Source organism: Paralichthys olivaceus, chromosome 5 (genome assembly GCF_024713975.1).
Source record: "Paralichthys olivaceus isolate ysfri-2021 chromosome 5, ASM2471397v2, whole genome shotgun sequence".
Classification (NCBI taxonomy): domain Eukaryota; kingdom Metazoa; phylum Chordata; class Actinopteri; order Pleuronectiformes; family Paralichthyidae; genus Paralichthys; species Paralichthys olivaceus.
In genome coordinates, this window is record NC_091097.1 from 19,985,589 (window position 1) to 20,000,217 (window position 14,629).

The 14,629-nt window shown below is 44.6% G+C and overlaps 2 protein-coding genes across 5 annotated transcripts; one reads left to right on the forward strand and one right to left on the reverse strand.

The window, feature by feature from the left end:
- Positions 1-736: 736 nt before the first annotated feature.
- Positions 737-4,104, forward strand: LOC109641797 (zinc finger protein Gfi-1b). 2 transcript variants are annotated; one of them, XM_069524918.1, is made up of 6 exons: positions 737-1,038; positions 2,053-2,359; positions 2,536-2,708; positions 3,327-3,449; positions 3,546-3,711; positions 3,791-4,104. In XM_069524918.1, the coding sequence occupies exons 2-6, from the start codon at positions 2,119-2,121 to the stop codon at positions 3,964-3,966; spliced, it is 879 nt and encodes a 292-aa protein (XP_069381019.1). In that variant the 5' UTR covers positions 737-1,038; positions 2,053-2,118; the 3' UTR covers positions 3,967-4,104. The 2 variants fall into 2 exon arrangements, with proteins under 2 accessions (XP_069381019.1, XP_069381018.1); XM_069524917.1 differs by having other exon boundaries at positions 740-1,038; positions 2,533-2,708.
- Positions 4,105-5,043: 939 nt separating this feature from the next.
- Positions 5,044-12,786, reverse strand: engl (endoglin, like). 3 transcript variants are annotated; one of them, XM_069524915.1, is made up of 16 exons: positions 12,647-12,786; positions 11,755-11,836; positions 11,225-11,397; positions 10,816-10,947; positions 10,504-10,678; positions 10,230-10,401; positions 10,003-10,147; positions 9,569-9,761; positions 9,205-9,371; positions 8,956-9,111; positions 8,066-8,149; positions 7,722-7,961; positions 7,106-7,615; positions 6,748-6,892; positions 6,564-6,665; positions 5,044-6,379 (listed from the first exon to the last, which is right to left on the reverse strand). In XM_069524915.1, the coding sequence occupies exons 2-16, from the start codon at positions 11,810-11,812 to the stop codon at positions 6,267-6,269; spliced, it is 2,565 nt and encodes an 854-aa protein (XP_069381016.1). In that variant the 5' UTR covers positions 11,813-11,836; positions 12,647-12,786; the 3' UTR covers positions 5,044-6,266. The 3 variants fall into 3 exon arrangements, with proteins under 3 accessions (XP_069381016.1, XP_069381015.1, XP_069381017.1); XM_069524914.1 differs by having other exon boundaries at positions 6,733-6,892; XM_069524916.1 differs by lacking the exon at positions 8,066-8,149 and having other exon boundaries at positions 6,733-6,892.
- Positions 12,787-14,629: the final 1,843 nt, after the last annotated feature.

Here is a 14,629-nt window from a genome sequence, read left to right on the forward strand (position 1 = left end):
CAAGATTGATTCATGATCTCAAAAAAGATTATAGATGATTTATTAGAAGATTTAGGTGTGAGGAAAAATATTTTGATGGTTGATAAAATATACATCTATACATTGTTAGAAGGATCAGGGAGACTGTACTACACACATGCTGTCAAACACTCACCAATACAATCTATTAACTCATCTACTGATCGTTTGTCAAGGTTTTAAATGACCATGATATGATTCATAACTTTTCTTTTGCCATTAGAAGTTTAGGGACGTACCAACTCTCTGTCCTGTATTCTTTACAAGTTACTGAATATTTGCAGATAAATGTTTTCACCGTACGAATTAATTCTAGATTCACAAATTCTAAATGGTCTTTTGTTTATAAAAAAAAAAAAGGAAATTACAAGAAATATTATAAAAATCTGTTATTGGAATAATTTCAAAACAACATGGATGATTTTAAGGTTAATATTTAGCTTGAATATTTTTTTTTTTTTTTTATCATCAAGTGTTACCCTGAGCATTGGAATTATCACATCAACACCTTTGACATTATTATTTTCAAACTCTTCCTGGTTGAAGGTCACGGGGCTGTTAGTGCTAGGGGCTGAGTGTTTGAGGTGAATGTGGTGAATAAAGAAAAAATCTCCCTTTGCTCTAAGATGTGAATGTGTAGGATGGTACTATACCACCGCAAATTCAAAATTTCCGACTGATGCTCGGTGTATTTATGTGCCCACTGACGCAGGCGGCAGCTATTGTAGTGAACACAGTAGTGACACAGGTATTTTCATCTCACAGTCACTGACTTTCTTTTTAAAGATCCTCAGAATATACAAAACTTAATAATTTAAAAAAATCCTTCTCAAATACAGGTCTTTACTTTTTTCGGACATTTATCCCCTCCCATGCCCCGAGTCCCAGAATCCTCAGCACCCTTAGAAAAGAAAATCAAATCAAATCTCTTTGTGTCATGTCATCAGTCGATGGGTGTGAGAAAGAGAAAAGAGGACGTTGTCAGCAGCAAAGACCCAAGAAACACTCAGAGAGACGAAGGTAAGATGAGCACTGCAGCTGGAATCTAACTGTTTCTCATGATTACATTTAATTTATACGGTTTGTTTTTTCTTCAGACTTTTTATTTTCTTCATAAATTTCCCCTCAAACATGAGACATGTATGTTAACTCGACGTTGTGAAGGAGCTCTTCTCGGTATCACAACCAGAAAAAGATTTTTAATAAATGATTCATCATTTATTTGTGAGAAAGTCAGAAATATGTTTCGGAAAATTTAGGTTTTCGCCTGAGGTGCAGTTCTCTCAAGTTGTCTCGTATGTTTCTTTCCTTTCTTGATCATCTCATCTAATGTCAATGGAAGTATTTTTAAGCAATAACTTAATATCAAAATACTAAATAACTCATAATAAATACGTAAAGTTCCAGTGTGTAAGATTTAGGTGAGAGGGATCTATTGGCAGATATTTAATGTAGAATAATCCTCATGATGTTCGTTTCATCTAAATTGTATGAATTGTAGTTTTCTTCACCCCAGAAAAAGCCCTTTATATTTAAATACTTTATATTTACATACTTTATATTTACATCGAGGGGACCCCTCTCCACGGAGGCCGACAAACTTAACACCTTTTAGTTTTTGAGTTTTTATGACAGCTGAAGTTTACCCCAGTTTCTTTTTCACTTTTGGAAGGAGACGGTGAAGTGAGGGCTGTTCAGCTGCAAAATGAAATTTCAACACTAGATATCAGAAAATTCTACACACTGGAACTTTAATTGACTCGCTGGCAACGTTGAAATAAAGATTTTTGTATTTAAAAAAAAAAAAAAAATCATGCTGCTGCTGTTCCATTCTGATGAGATTACGTTTAACTGAAATGGAAGTTTTTATGAAGCAGTTGAGAAGTCAGGGTGATCCTCAGTAAAACCCTCAGTCTGCAGGTGTCGGGCTGCATTTGTTCAGGAAACCTCAAGCTTTGGCATCGTAACTGAACATGAACCTGCAGGTGCGTGAAGCTCTGACTCTGACATGAAAGACGTCTCTGGCTTCCGCAGGTTTTATTCTCTGGACGGTTTTCACCTCGTCTCCCATCCTCACCTCTCTCCAGTCGCCCGCCTGCTATGCCGCGGTCGTTCCTCGTCAAAAGTAAACGGACTCATCTCCCTGGCTCGCACAGGGTCAGACAACACGCCCGGTCCCAAACAGATGAACAGGCCCCGCAGCATGCGAAGGGACAGGACAGGGAACGTCCCCAAAGTCCCTCCACATCAGGGATCAAAGACTCTGTGACCGTCAGTTCACCGTTGGATGGGATGGAAGTCCAGCTCAACCGGGGCACCACACATGATTCTCGTACTGCAGGTACCCAACAATCTTATTCACAGTGTTCATTTGTGGTGGAATTAATACGTAAGTTCACAGCTGTGTTCTGTTTTCCTGACAAATCAGTTCAGTGAATGGGAGAGCAGCTCAAGATCCAGGATTCCTTCTCGAACTCTAAATACAGCAAAGATTTTTGTCGTCTCTTGTTCCAGCAGAAATCCCCGAGAGGAACAGAGACGCTCCTCCGCCCGTCTCCATGTGGCTGTCGAGCAGTCACCAGGCGTCTGAGAGAGAGAGGGAGCTGGAGAAGCTGGTGTTCATGCTCCTCACCCACACGTCACACATTGACCTGAAATCACCCATCAGCCAGTGCCCACTCTGTGAAAAGGTACGACGGCCGTCACGATCTCAAACCTCAACGACTGCAAATTAAAGCGTTCACGATTGAAATGTATATGTTGTGAAATTTGTGAGGACAACTGCAAATCAGCAAGATAAAAGAAAAGTTAAATCAAAGTTAAATCTATCTCCATTTACTTGTTTTAATTCGTATTGATGCATATTTACACGTTGACACTCGTCAGATTTAATTAAAGAAAATAAAAAATTGTCACCGTCCTGATTCAAGCTGGAGCTTGATTCATTTCAGACTTTTAAAATCCTCTCAGCTTAATTTAATGGAAAAGTAGTTTTCACTTAAATGTGTTTATTCAAGAAATGCGAACACATGTTGAATGAAATGGTTGATATTTCTGTAGAATGTAAAATAAATGAATATTGCTGAGATTCTGGAAACTGATCAACATGTTTTACGTCGTTACAAAATAAACTTGATGTGGAAAATCTTTGTTTTGTGCTCCTAGTTAACTCTACCGCCCCCAAGAGGCCGACAATACTTTATTACTGCTTTAAACAATGAATATATTTGTATACTTGCTTTCGTATAACAAATATATAGAATAACGGTTTTATTCTTTTCCTTTTTTTCTCCTCTCCGTCTCCTCAGTCTCTTTTGGAAGTTCTACACGTTTGCAACATCTTCTCGTTTCCCTTGACATCACCCATGACCACGGACCTGACCCACGTGCCCTTCGGCTTCACAGCTCCTGGCAGCTACAGTAGAGCGAAGGTACAGTGAGAGACAGTGAGATCGATGGTGTCACTGTCAGCACAAACAATGTCTGAGTGAGTGTGTGTGTGTGTGTGTGTGTGTGTGAATGTCCAGGAGCGTAGCTTTGGCTGCAAGGTGTGTGGAAAAGAGTTCAAGCGCTCGTCCACCCTGTCCACACACCTCCTCATCCACTCGGACACACGACCCTACCCCTGCCAGTACTGTGGGAAAAGGTTCCACCAGAAGTCAGACATGAAGAAACACACTTTCATACACACAGGTGAGTCAACACAGTAAAAAAAAAAAAAAACACAAAAACAAATGAAACAACAGCTAAAGGTGCTCTGGTCCTCCCTCAGGTGAGAAACCACACGTGTGCAAGGTGTGCGGTAAAGGATTCAGCCAAAGCTCCAACCTCATCACCCACAGCAGAAAGCACAGCAGCTACCAGCCGTACAGCTGCGGCCGCTGTCACGTCACCTTCCAGCGCAGGGTCGACCTACAGCGCCACCAAGAGACGCAGTGTGGCTATTAAGACATGTACACTAAAAACTGAGGCCCTGAGGCACTGATGGGCCGAGTGGAGTTTGCAAGTAATTCTGAATCATTTAAAATTGTAGAAGCCGAGATAACTGTTTAATAAAACTGCTCTGGTTTGTTTCAACTCTTTAAATCTGATTTTTTTTTGCTTGCTCAGAAACTTCATGCTCATAATAAACAGTGTTTCGCCTGCAACTACAGGGTCTATGTGAATAATCTTGATGTATATATTTATATAAATAAACAAAGGAGACGCCTGTAAGCGTCAGTGTAGATGTTACTGGGTCAGAGCAAATGGAAATGCAACAACTTAAATTAAATGATTGATGTCTGCCTAAAAATGTTTTATAATTTTAGATTGAATTAACGTAATTGTTGCCCCAAAACCTAATGCAACCATCCAACCATCCAACCATCCAACCAACCCATCCGTCCGTATCGCAACATCTGAACAACAACAACTTGAAAACACAATGTCTACGGTTGTCGCTGGTGCGGAGGCGTAAATATGACGACATGTCCCAGGAAACTCACCGACCATAATTGGATTATTTTCCCAGTAAATGCTGGGCAACAGAGTTTTTAGATCAACATCATCACCCAGTGTAATTTTCAGAAATAATTTTCCTCAGAAGGTTGTGCAAGAGCGATTGTGTGTGTGTGTGTGTGTGTGTGTGTGTGTCTCTGCCATTACTGAATACAACAGAGAAGCTTAATAAATGGCAGCTGGGCTCCGAACAGACAGAACTAATGATGACCTGTTCACAGACTGATGCACATAATAGGAACCTAAATGTTTTTCCAAAAAGTGTCACAACATCTGAGTACGTGTGAACTCTCAGTTCTGTCTCTTCTGAGCATTCAGTGGAGATCAGATCAGATAACTGAGATCAGGATCAGCATTTTTGGTTTGAATTAGACAATCACACCTTCAGCATCTTCCTGTGATGTTTTTTTATTTCAAATAGACCGAACATAATTCACTCCTGCTTTAACGAACACATTGATGCAGTTTATCAAAACCACAGCACGTTAAAATCCTTTGTTTTTAGAGACAGAGCGGATTCACGGCTCAGTTTAAAACCTTTTATTTGACACATAAACACAGAGACTGATGTCGTTTTAATTTCCAGCTGATTCACAGTTACAACTCAAATAGTATTCACCTCTGTATCATGTTCTTCCTCTGAAGGTGGTTACTTGTGACGCTGTAGTTTCTGTTTGAGTCAAGTTCGACTGCAGATGAACGCATGTTTCAGTCACTGCCAAGTTTACATATGACTTGACGCAGAAAGGACAAAACTGCGATGACTAAGTTCTACAGTGTAGTTTCCATCTTTCTGCCGCACATTGATGAACACAACCAGGACACACACACACACACACACACACACTGTTCGAACCAGTTCTCCTCCGTCAGACTTGCAGGAGGAAGTAAGAGAATAAAACTGCTCAGAGCTGCAGTATCTGCTGCATCAGAGAAACCTGCAGGTGCACGACTTGTGCAGATATATTTATTGGAGCCGTTTGTTGTGCATGTGACCACAACTGTTTATTTTAATACACAGCTTTGACATCACGGCTGCACATATGTTTAGTTTTACTCTGCAAGCTTCATGGAAACGTGTCAGTAGCTTTACAAGCGTTTTGCTCACGTAACCGACAACACAATGTTTTGTTTTCATTTTGTGAAACATTCGCTCATTGGGCACAAACTCAAAACGTCTTTTGGCAGCGCAGTCACAAAAAGAACTGGCACCAAATACAAAAACACACAAGATATTCACCAGAGACGACAGCAAAGAAGGAATTAAGAACATCACGCATTACACACGAAACACTTTTGAGTAACGATATCATGACCAACACAGAAGTACGCCATGTAAACGTGAACTGGTTTAAATGAAGTGTCTTTAAAATGCCTCCTAATCTCCAGTTTCATACTCCAGGTTTTGTTGCGACCCCCCCCCAGCTTCCTTTTGTCGGGGGTCTCCATATTTACTTGAAACGTTCCTGCTCTTCAGCCTCAACCTTAAAACCAATGACCTGCTTTAGAACCAGCGAACTATTTTACCGTCTCCAAGAACCCATCTTCTTCTTCTTTGTCCTCCTCTTCCTTCTTCAACCAGGGTCCATCTCTGCTTCTTCCTCCTAATCCCCCTTAGAACCCACAGAAGCACCTTCTTATCGAAGCGCAGCCAAATAGAATTATTAATATTTGAATAACGGCTGAATTGCACGTTTTGAAAAAGAACACGTGACACATCTGAAGCACCCTCCCATCAGATGTTACCTCTACACCGAGCTGGACGACTGATCCGACAGCAGAGGTGGATTCCAGGTGTTGGGGCCTCCATGAGTCTGCTCTGTTAGTTGACCTTCACCTCCAAGTAAGGTCGGACTCCTCGCTTCAGTAAACACACAAATGTAAAGTTTAAACCTTGATGACGTGTGTATAATTCATGCGTCTGTGGATAAGTGGATGAGAAAAAACCTCAACAATCCCTCTAAGATATTTTTCAAGTGTCACAGTTCTGATAAATAAACCGTGTTCAGTCACTGCTCGAATCAGAAGGAGGCTGATTTCATTACCTGTACAGTTGTAGATGCACCACAGCCCCCCCATCAGGCTGACGCCCATCATGAAGGCCGCAAACATGACGCCAATCACCGGTCCCGTCTGCACCACGGAGTCTGCACACACAGGGCGTCAACAAGAGCTGAGGAATCATCCGACAGTCACAAGCGGCAGAGAACAAACCTGGAGGATGCTCACTGCTGTGCCGTGGCCCTGGACTCGCCAGAGGAGACACACTCAGTCTCTTGGTTCTCGGGCCACCAGGGGGCCTCAGCAGCTTGGGGGCCAGCGAGCTGATGGACTGGGTGACGACCATCGGCCGGTACAAGTTCCTGATCTCACACTGAGCAGGAGAGGAGAGAGAGGATAATGAATCTGTGACCATATCACCACTAAAACCTCTGTAACTTCGCTCTGCTTCACTTTATTAGAAGAAAACGTGGCAACGATAATGTTTCAGATATCGAGGTATAAATTAAAAAAGGTCTTTGGCTTCAACTGCAATAATTTATCCTGTGATTGTTTCGTGAAATGATTGTGCGATGTGTTCGTGCACCTGATGTGTAGGGGCCTTAGACACCAGAGCTGGAATACGCAGTCCGCCCTCACACTCGTTCTTTGGCGGCTCCTCAGTGGCTCCACCTCTGGTGGAGTCAGAGTTGCACATGTGGACGCTGCAGTGGAGGAACTGCACGGAATTATTGTGAACCGGTCGCAGGATGAAACTGAACCTCAGCAGCCGTGTCCCCTCCTCTGCTGCCGTGTCTCTGCTGCTCCTCTCCGTCCTCGCAGGAGCTCCTCTCCTCCGGCGCTCAGATTTGTGTCGGGTTGGGACGTCCCCGTGATAAATTCTGTTCTTCTTCATTCTCTCCATCTCTTCCGGTTCGCCTTCAGCCTCTTCCTCCTCCTCTTTGTCTGCTGCCTCTGCGCTGAGGGTCAGAGAGGGGTCAGAGGAACAGCCCTCGCTTATGAGCGTCCAGAAAGGGGTTTTTTTGGGGTCCGACAGAGGAGAGACCACACAGGACGTCACCTCCACAGCCTCTGGGAGGGGCCCTTTGGCTGAAATCTGCAGAATTGCAAACAACGAAACACAGATGAAGGTTTTCACGATGTTGTGAACTCGTCTTAATCGTTTTCATTCACATCTGAAAACAGCTCAAACATTTACCGACCTCGACATAAACGCGGTGGCCTGCAGTGACGACACAGGGGCCATTCCGCGTCTGTTCATAATCCTCAGTGACAAACAGTCTCAAAATCAGCACAGGCCCAGGTCTGTGTCTGGGGGTCGGGAGGTGGCTCAGAGTTGGATCCGGTGCCCAGGGGACGAGTCCGGCGCGAGGAGTGTTTGCCTCCTCGACGTCACCGGCAGCCGGGCCGGCGACGCTGGGAGCTGCAGCCAAACAGCTGAACTGAGGAGAGACACAGGATTTCAGATGCTGAAGAACAAATATAATAAAGATGTTTACGACATTTATGAGGCAGATATACACTCAGACGTGCACAGATATCTCACACGGATGCCCAGTGGACTTTTGGACGTCCTCTCCGTCTCATTGACGGCAACAACAGCCTGAGGTTTGTCCCTCCACAGTAACATCTGGGCAGAAAAGAGGGGAAAGAGTTTTTAATACTTTTGTTGCTCTACTTTTCTTGAGTATTTGTTTCTCTCATGATTTTTTACTTTCAAAACAAATATCTGCACTTTCTGCTCCTTACGTTTTCAAAACAGGCTCGTTACCCTCGTTTTCATGCGATTATCAGTTTGTTTTAATTTCGCATCATCGAGTGCCAACTGGTGTTTCATCACATTCGCTTGCTGCCTCTGTTGTTTTGTACAATTTTCTGAATCTCTTCATTTAATTTCTTTCCTCTGACACAGAGATTGTCTCTCACTTGATCTGCAGCCTCCTGTTTTCAGGCCGTAACTGAGCAGCGTGACGGTCGTGATGACCCGGGTCACAGCGAGGGCAACTTCCACTTAGCACAATTTCAAGTGTCCATTACTTGGGGTTTTTTTTTTTTTTTGCCGCCACCTTCAGATGAAGTGTGACCTTGTTTAGGATTCAGACGATTTCTCATCTTAAAGCTACATTCACTCTGTTCCTGTTGATTTCTTCTTCTTCTGCAGCTTCTCTAATCCTCTCTCCTGATGTGGAGACAGAGAGGAATTGTTTTCCAACAAACATTTAAAGGGAATCAATGAAATAAATATTTATTCTATGAGCGTGTGAACTTTGGAGCAGCTTGATTGAATGTAAGGAGACAGTTTGGCCTCGGTGGAGGTACGTGGTCAACTTAAATATAAACTGCTAGAATAACATTTGTATAAAAAAAAGTCATAAGTACTTTTTAATATTAATGTTAAACATTATACTGCGCTTCTGCTCAAATGTCCGATCTCACCATGTTTTTGTACTGCACCACTCTGGGCTGTCCCACGAACAGACCCTCAGTCCCACAGGAAATGACTGGGAACACCAACAGGAAATGACTCCCGTTAGACTGAGCCTGGCACGCCGGGTCCTGCAGAGTCACGGTAACCACGGGGACGGACAAGGTCTGAAACACAGAGCTAACGTCAGACCTCCGAACAGAATCATTTTTCTGCCGAGCAAGAAACGTGCGTCAGTCAGTAACTAATCTTTTTAGGACCTGCAGGACGCTTCGGTCCACGGTCACGCTGAGGCGTCCGTCCTCACACTGCACCGTGAAACTCTCTCGGCCTCCCGCTCTGTCTCCACCGTTCAGCCACTGCCTCAGCCTGCGCTCCTCGGCCCAGGGAGGCCTCACAACCACAGGAGTCCTCACTGCGAGGACGTCTGTGGACGCAGAGAGGACGCAGAGACAATAAACACTTAAACACACGTCGTTCAACATACACTGTAGGTGTGCGTGGAAATATTCTGCTCTGGTGTCTCACAGGAGACAAAGGGAATCTGAAGGAAAGTGGGTTAAAACACGAATGATCAGTTCACTCACACCGCGACAGACACAAGAGACACACAGGGGTCCTGACCTGTCCCGCCCCCGGCCAGCTGGATCACAAAGCGATTGGCCAGGTCAGCCTCAGTGTATGAGGTCACCTTGGCGTAGCCGCTCTCGTTGGCCCAGACAAGAAGGTCGGACACGGTGGACAGGTCAGAGTCAAGTGTGCTGGACAGGGTCAGGTCAGGCTCAGGGGGGAACGGTGGGGACACACTGTTGGACGACTGAGGAGAGACACAGAAGACGGATAATAACAAGATGTGTCACATGTGAAAAACATGGAGAAGACAACAGAGCGCGGCCGCAACGGGAACTATTTTAAAACATGGGTTAACTTACAGCAGCAGGACGGGATGGAGTTTATGGCACAATGGAATATTCAGGAGTTGGTAGAATCACACCTGTACACTACATTTTGAATATAGATGGTTTCTAGAATAGCAGGACAAAGACGTGTGTCCTTACATGAACGGAGATGTGACCCTGGACACCATGAGCGACGATGGCCCAGTTGACGGAGACCGAGCTGCTGAGAATCAGCACAATCTTCTGCACCCCGGAGTTGGCCACCGGGGGAACGAGGGAGACGATCACCTCCACCTGCAGAGAGCTGGAGCAGATGAAGAGAAGATTGAACATCATTGTTCTTGCATGGCTGTAGAGCGGTCACACAGGAGGCGGCAGGTTCTCACCCGCAGAGTCCCGATCCTGCAGAGTGGAGCTTGATCACGTGGACCGCAGGGTGGATCCCAGCAGCTGCGGAGCGGGAGCAGCCCTTCACCTCCTGAGGCCGCAGGTCAGAGGTCAGGAAGTTGTGTGAGAGGAACGTGGACTGAAGCTGGCATACAGGAGATAATGTTGGATCTGCGATACGGACACAGAGGCAAAGAAGGTTCGTGGAAACGTTTCTCAACCAGACTTTGTGTGTGTGTTCACAGTGATGCCGCAGGTTCCCCGGTGGCTCACCCTCTCCCAGGCGGATGTAGACTCGGTTGCCATGTGTTGAGTGCGTAAGAGATGAGATGTTGCCATGGTGTTTCAGGGCCCAGCGGTGCAGTGCACGTGGACGAAACGGTAACGGATGCACCACGTGGACGAGCACATGCAACGTGCGGGACTGAACGCTGGAGTTTGAGGACACCTAGCAGATGATGACACACAGGGGAAGGATCTGCAGATATACGTTAACCGAACAACAGAAACACTCGGAGTTGATCCTCCTGAGTTGTGTTCTGCTCTGGAGGCCGAGGCTGAGCCCCGCTGGAAACTCGGACTGACCTGCACGTGCACTGGCAGATTGGTCGGGAGTCTCTCGGCCTCCAGCCACCAGCTGACGGGCAGCTTGGAGCTGAGCAGCAGGTGCAGAGTTCTGACAGGTGACGGCGACAAAGGCTTCAGCAACACCGTCACCTGGAAACACCAGAGGAGAAACTGTGGTGAAACTGTAAAACCAGTCCTGTAGTGCGATGCAGTTTTAAATCACATGTGTTTACAGAACATATGTCAGATGATTTATTTTAGGTGGTAAAAGTGAAGTGAAGTAGGACACATTCCTCCTCCAGGGTTAATTAATACCGAACATGTCTGATGTTGTTGTTATTTCCTGAGAAATTAACGTTAATCAAAAGGACAGTGATGATTCCGTTTGTTTGAAGGTGAGCGCCTTGTTCTTGTTTGGACTCGTCACCTTGTTTTCAGGGCTGTTCGTCGACCTCCTCACTGCAACGACATGAGTCTCCTTGTCTCCTCGTTCTCGAGCAGCACAGCCTGGACCTGCCTCAAACGTCTCCAGGAGACCCCGAACAGGGTGCAGCTCCCCCACCGGACCGGCCACAGAGCAGCGCAGCTCTGAACCCTGAGCTGAGGAGGAACAGCAGAGGGTTCATGAAACATCAGCACAGGACGACACTCTGAGAACAGCTGTGGTGTACAACAATCTACAACTGGAGCTCTGAATAAGGATCAACGCTCTGCTTCCACACACAGGTTCAGAACATGCACACGTGTGTTCACTGTCTCCTCTGAGACCAGAGCTGCAGGTTGCACAACAGTCTGAGAGCAGACGAATCCCTGCCAGAGGGGACGGAGACGTTCCCCAGAGGAATCTTTGTAATATTTTTCACTCTCGTTCTGACACGGCGTCAATCGCTCTGTTTGATACTCGTCTTCTTCTTCTTCTCTCCTAAACAAAGTCGACAGCTGTTGACAGGAGCCGACCTGAGGTTCTCCTCCAGAGCAGGAGCAGACAGCAAAGAGTCCGTCCGGCTGCCGACATGCTGACAGGATCCACTGCAACAGGCTGTCAGACAGACACACAGGTAGAAAATGACAAATATAAGAAGCATTAACTCTTTCAGATCTCACGCTGTCAAACTGATATGTTCCATGACAGTGGAGTTAGTCAGATATTCAGATTATTCCACCTTAATTTATAATACTGTATTTTTTTTTAACATATTTTCTGATTCAGCTTATTTTTATAAATTCTATTACTCACATTTTTTACAAGCCTTATATTTTATATTTGTATTTACTGTTATTGTCTTGATGTCTTTACATTCCTATATAGACAATTAACCACCACGAGGATCAATTAAGGTTTTCTGATTCTGATTAGCAGAAAATTAATTGCAACTATTTTGATCATCGATAATAAAGATTCCTTTTTTTTTGGGTCAAATAAATATATAGTGAATAAATAAATAAACAGTAATTTATAGGTTAGTAAGGTTGTTAAACTGAATAGTATAAAGAAACAGTTATTTAGTTTAAATTACGACATAAACAGTCAAACATGGTTTTAAATTCAAAACAGAGAAACACTGGATTTTATATCTGTCCCATTAACTGATATAAATAACTAATATATAAACTAATATATATTCAAACAGAGGTGAATCCTGCAATATAATATAATATTTACAGCCTCTTGAAATAAAACATGCATAAAGAAACAGAATGCAACTTTATAAATTAATAAGTAATATTCCACCATAAAGTACATTATAATCATCATTATCATTATTATTATTATCATTATTATTATTGTTCTCTGTGTAGCAGCTTCTTTCCTCTGGTTTATATTTATCTTTGTAAAGATTGAACTCACCTCTCAGGAGGAAACGCACTGATCCAGCTGTGGCTCCTAAACACACGCACCGACACGCACCGCGATCATCCTGAACCACGCAGCAAAACACGCAACGCTCAGCTGCGGGTCTCCTCCATGCGGGGGTGAGGGAAGTTTTTCTCTGGTTAAATTCACTTTTACCGAACGGGGTGGTGGGGGGTGGGGGTGGGGGGTAAAGAGGCAATTAAAGGGGGCGATGGGAGGGACTGGGGGATGGTGTGACAGAGTGGAGAGAGAGCAGAGGAATAAAAGACTCTGGAAACGTCTCCAAACGTAGATGGCTGCGGGCAGAGGAGGAGGGGTGGAGGAGGAGGAGGAGGGTGGAGCTCAGGAGTTTGACTGACTGCTTGGGGAGGATGAAGACTCTGGTCATCTTCATCCAGTGTGCAGCAGATGACACATGACGAAGACCAACCTTAGAATGTACAAAGAGTTTTTTCTCATTTTAAACCTGCAGTGATTTTTTAGTTTACGCTTATTTGTGCTTCTCTGTTCGACCAGAAGTAAAGTTCAGAAGTTACGGAGCGAGTGTTTGTGGGTCCAGTGTTCACATTGTCTGTAAATAAGGACGACGCACGTCCACTTCCTGTCACTGTGCAGACATGAAGCCAAAATATCAAAATACAAACTTCACTTTAAACTGCTTCCAGATTCTGTGGAGCAGCAAATAAAACCAGCCGCTTTGCATTTGCGTTGGTCCGTGTCCCATCCACTAACATGGAGGAGGCGGGGACATGTACTGCAGCCAGCCACCAGGGGGCAATAGAGACGCTGCTAACGGTCTCAGTTCAGGCGCCGCGTCCTCCGAAGGCCCCGACAAACGCGTCCTCCGATCCCTGAGAAATTAAAGCTCCAACAGGCGGATTCCTTTACTTTCCCAGGATTCACTGCGATTTGGTGATGAACTTGTTTTCAAAGGGTCAAGAAATGAACTAAATCATTTAAATCATGAGAAGAAGTAATATCGTGAACTTTGTGTGATAAGTCGGACGGTTTCCTGTGTGGAGGATGATAGTGTGAAGGTTTGGACGTGGACGCTACACGTTCTCAAAGAAAACATTGCATGATGGGAATTGCGGGATATAGGATTGTCTCAGGCCGCTGCAGTTTGGACCTTTTCATTTGTTTGAACAAAATATCTGCTGTGAGCACATGTTCGTTCAACCCTCGACCCCGGAGCACAGGGACTCAGACAAAATGGTTTTCTATGTCTGTGTTGTACTTTTAGACGGAGAGTCATTCGAAACATTTTGTTGATGGAAAAAAAATATATTACACTCCAGCTCTTTTCTGTAAAGCACATGTGCTCTTAAAAAAATGGTTTTAAATGACCACTCATCATTTTTAGACTATCTCTGGTGTGTGTGTGTGTGTTGTGTGTGTTGTGTGCATGTTTTATATCTTTCCAGATTCCTTCCATTATAATTCCAATAATGGTTTCAGTCATTATCAATAACAGCTGGGACCAGACCCGCTCTGCATGAGTTTTCATTCTCAAGCACTTATCCGAGCATCGTCGACCTCCTGCTGCACAACCTGTGGTTTTAATCCCTCACGTTAAATATAACCTGTTTGCCTGAGTTCGGAGAAACCGCACGGACGCAGCTGCTGCCGCTTGGGCCTGAGCTCGGAGACGTGGGGTCAGCGTGACCCTCAGATAAGGACAGGGAGCCGCTGCCCGGGCGCTCGGTGGAAAAAACTGTTCTAATGTAAAGCGTTTGAAGAAACAACATCTGAGGCAAGTCACAAATATCAGCATATCTATATTACTGGGCATCGATTTACGTCTGTAGCTTCACACTCGGTCCAAAGAAGTGCTCTGTTCAATTTAGACGATACATTAATTAACTTTGAATAAACAGCGGCTGGGAACAGCACGCTCACAACAACGGATGCTCCGGTTCAGGTTCTGCCTGTTGAGCTTCTCCAAACTTTGAATAAAGAGATGATCGGCTCCTGGTG

Bases quoted from the DNA above. Each gene is read 5' to 3' on its own strand.
- LOC109641797 (XM_069524917.1), top strand. From the start codon at position 2,119: ATGCCGCGGTCGTTCCTCGTCAAAAGTAAACGGACTCATCTCCCTGGC. The intron at 2,360-2,532 runs GTACCCAACAAT...CTCTTGTTCCAG, and splicing joins ACATGATTCTCGTACTGCAG to CAGAAATCCCCGAGAGGAAC. The intron at 3,712-3,790 runs GTGAGTCAACAC...GTCCTCCCTCAG, and splicing joins ACACACTTTCATACACACAG to GTGAGAAACCACACGTGTGC.
- engl (XM_069524914.1), bottom strand. From the start codon at position 11,812: ATGTCGGCAGCCGGACGGACTCTTTGCTGTCTGCTCCTGCTCTGGAGG. The intron at 10,148-10,229 runs GTGAGAACCTGC...CATCTGCTCCAG, and splicing joins GCAGGATCGGGACTCTGCGG to CTCTCTGCAGGTGGAGGTGA. The intron at 9,762-10,002 runs GTAAGGACACAC...GTCTCTCCTCAG, and splicing joins AGGGTCACATCTCCGTTCAT to TCGTCCAACAGTGTGTCCCC.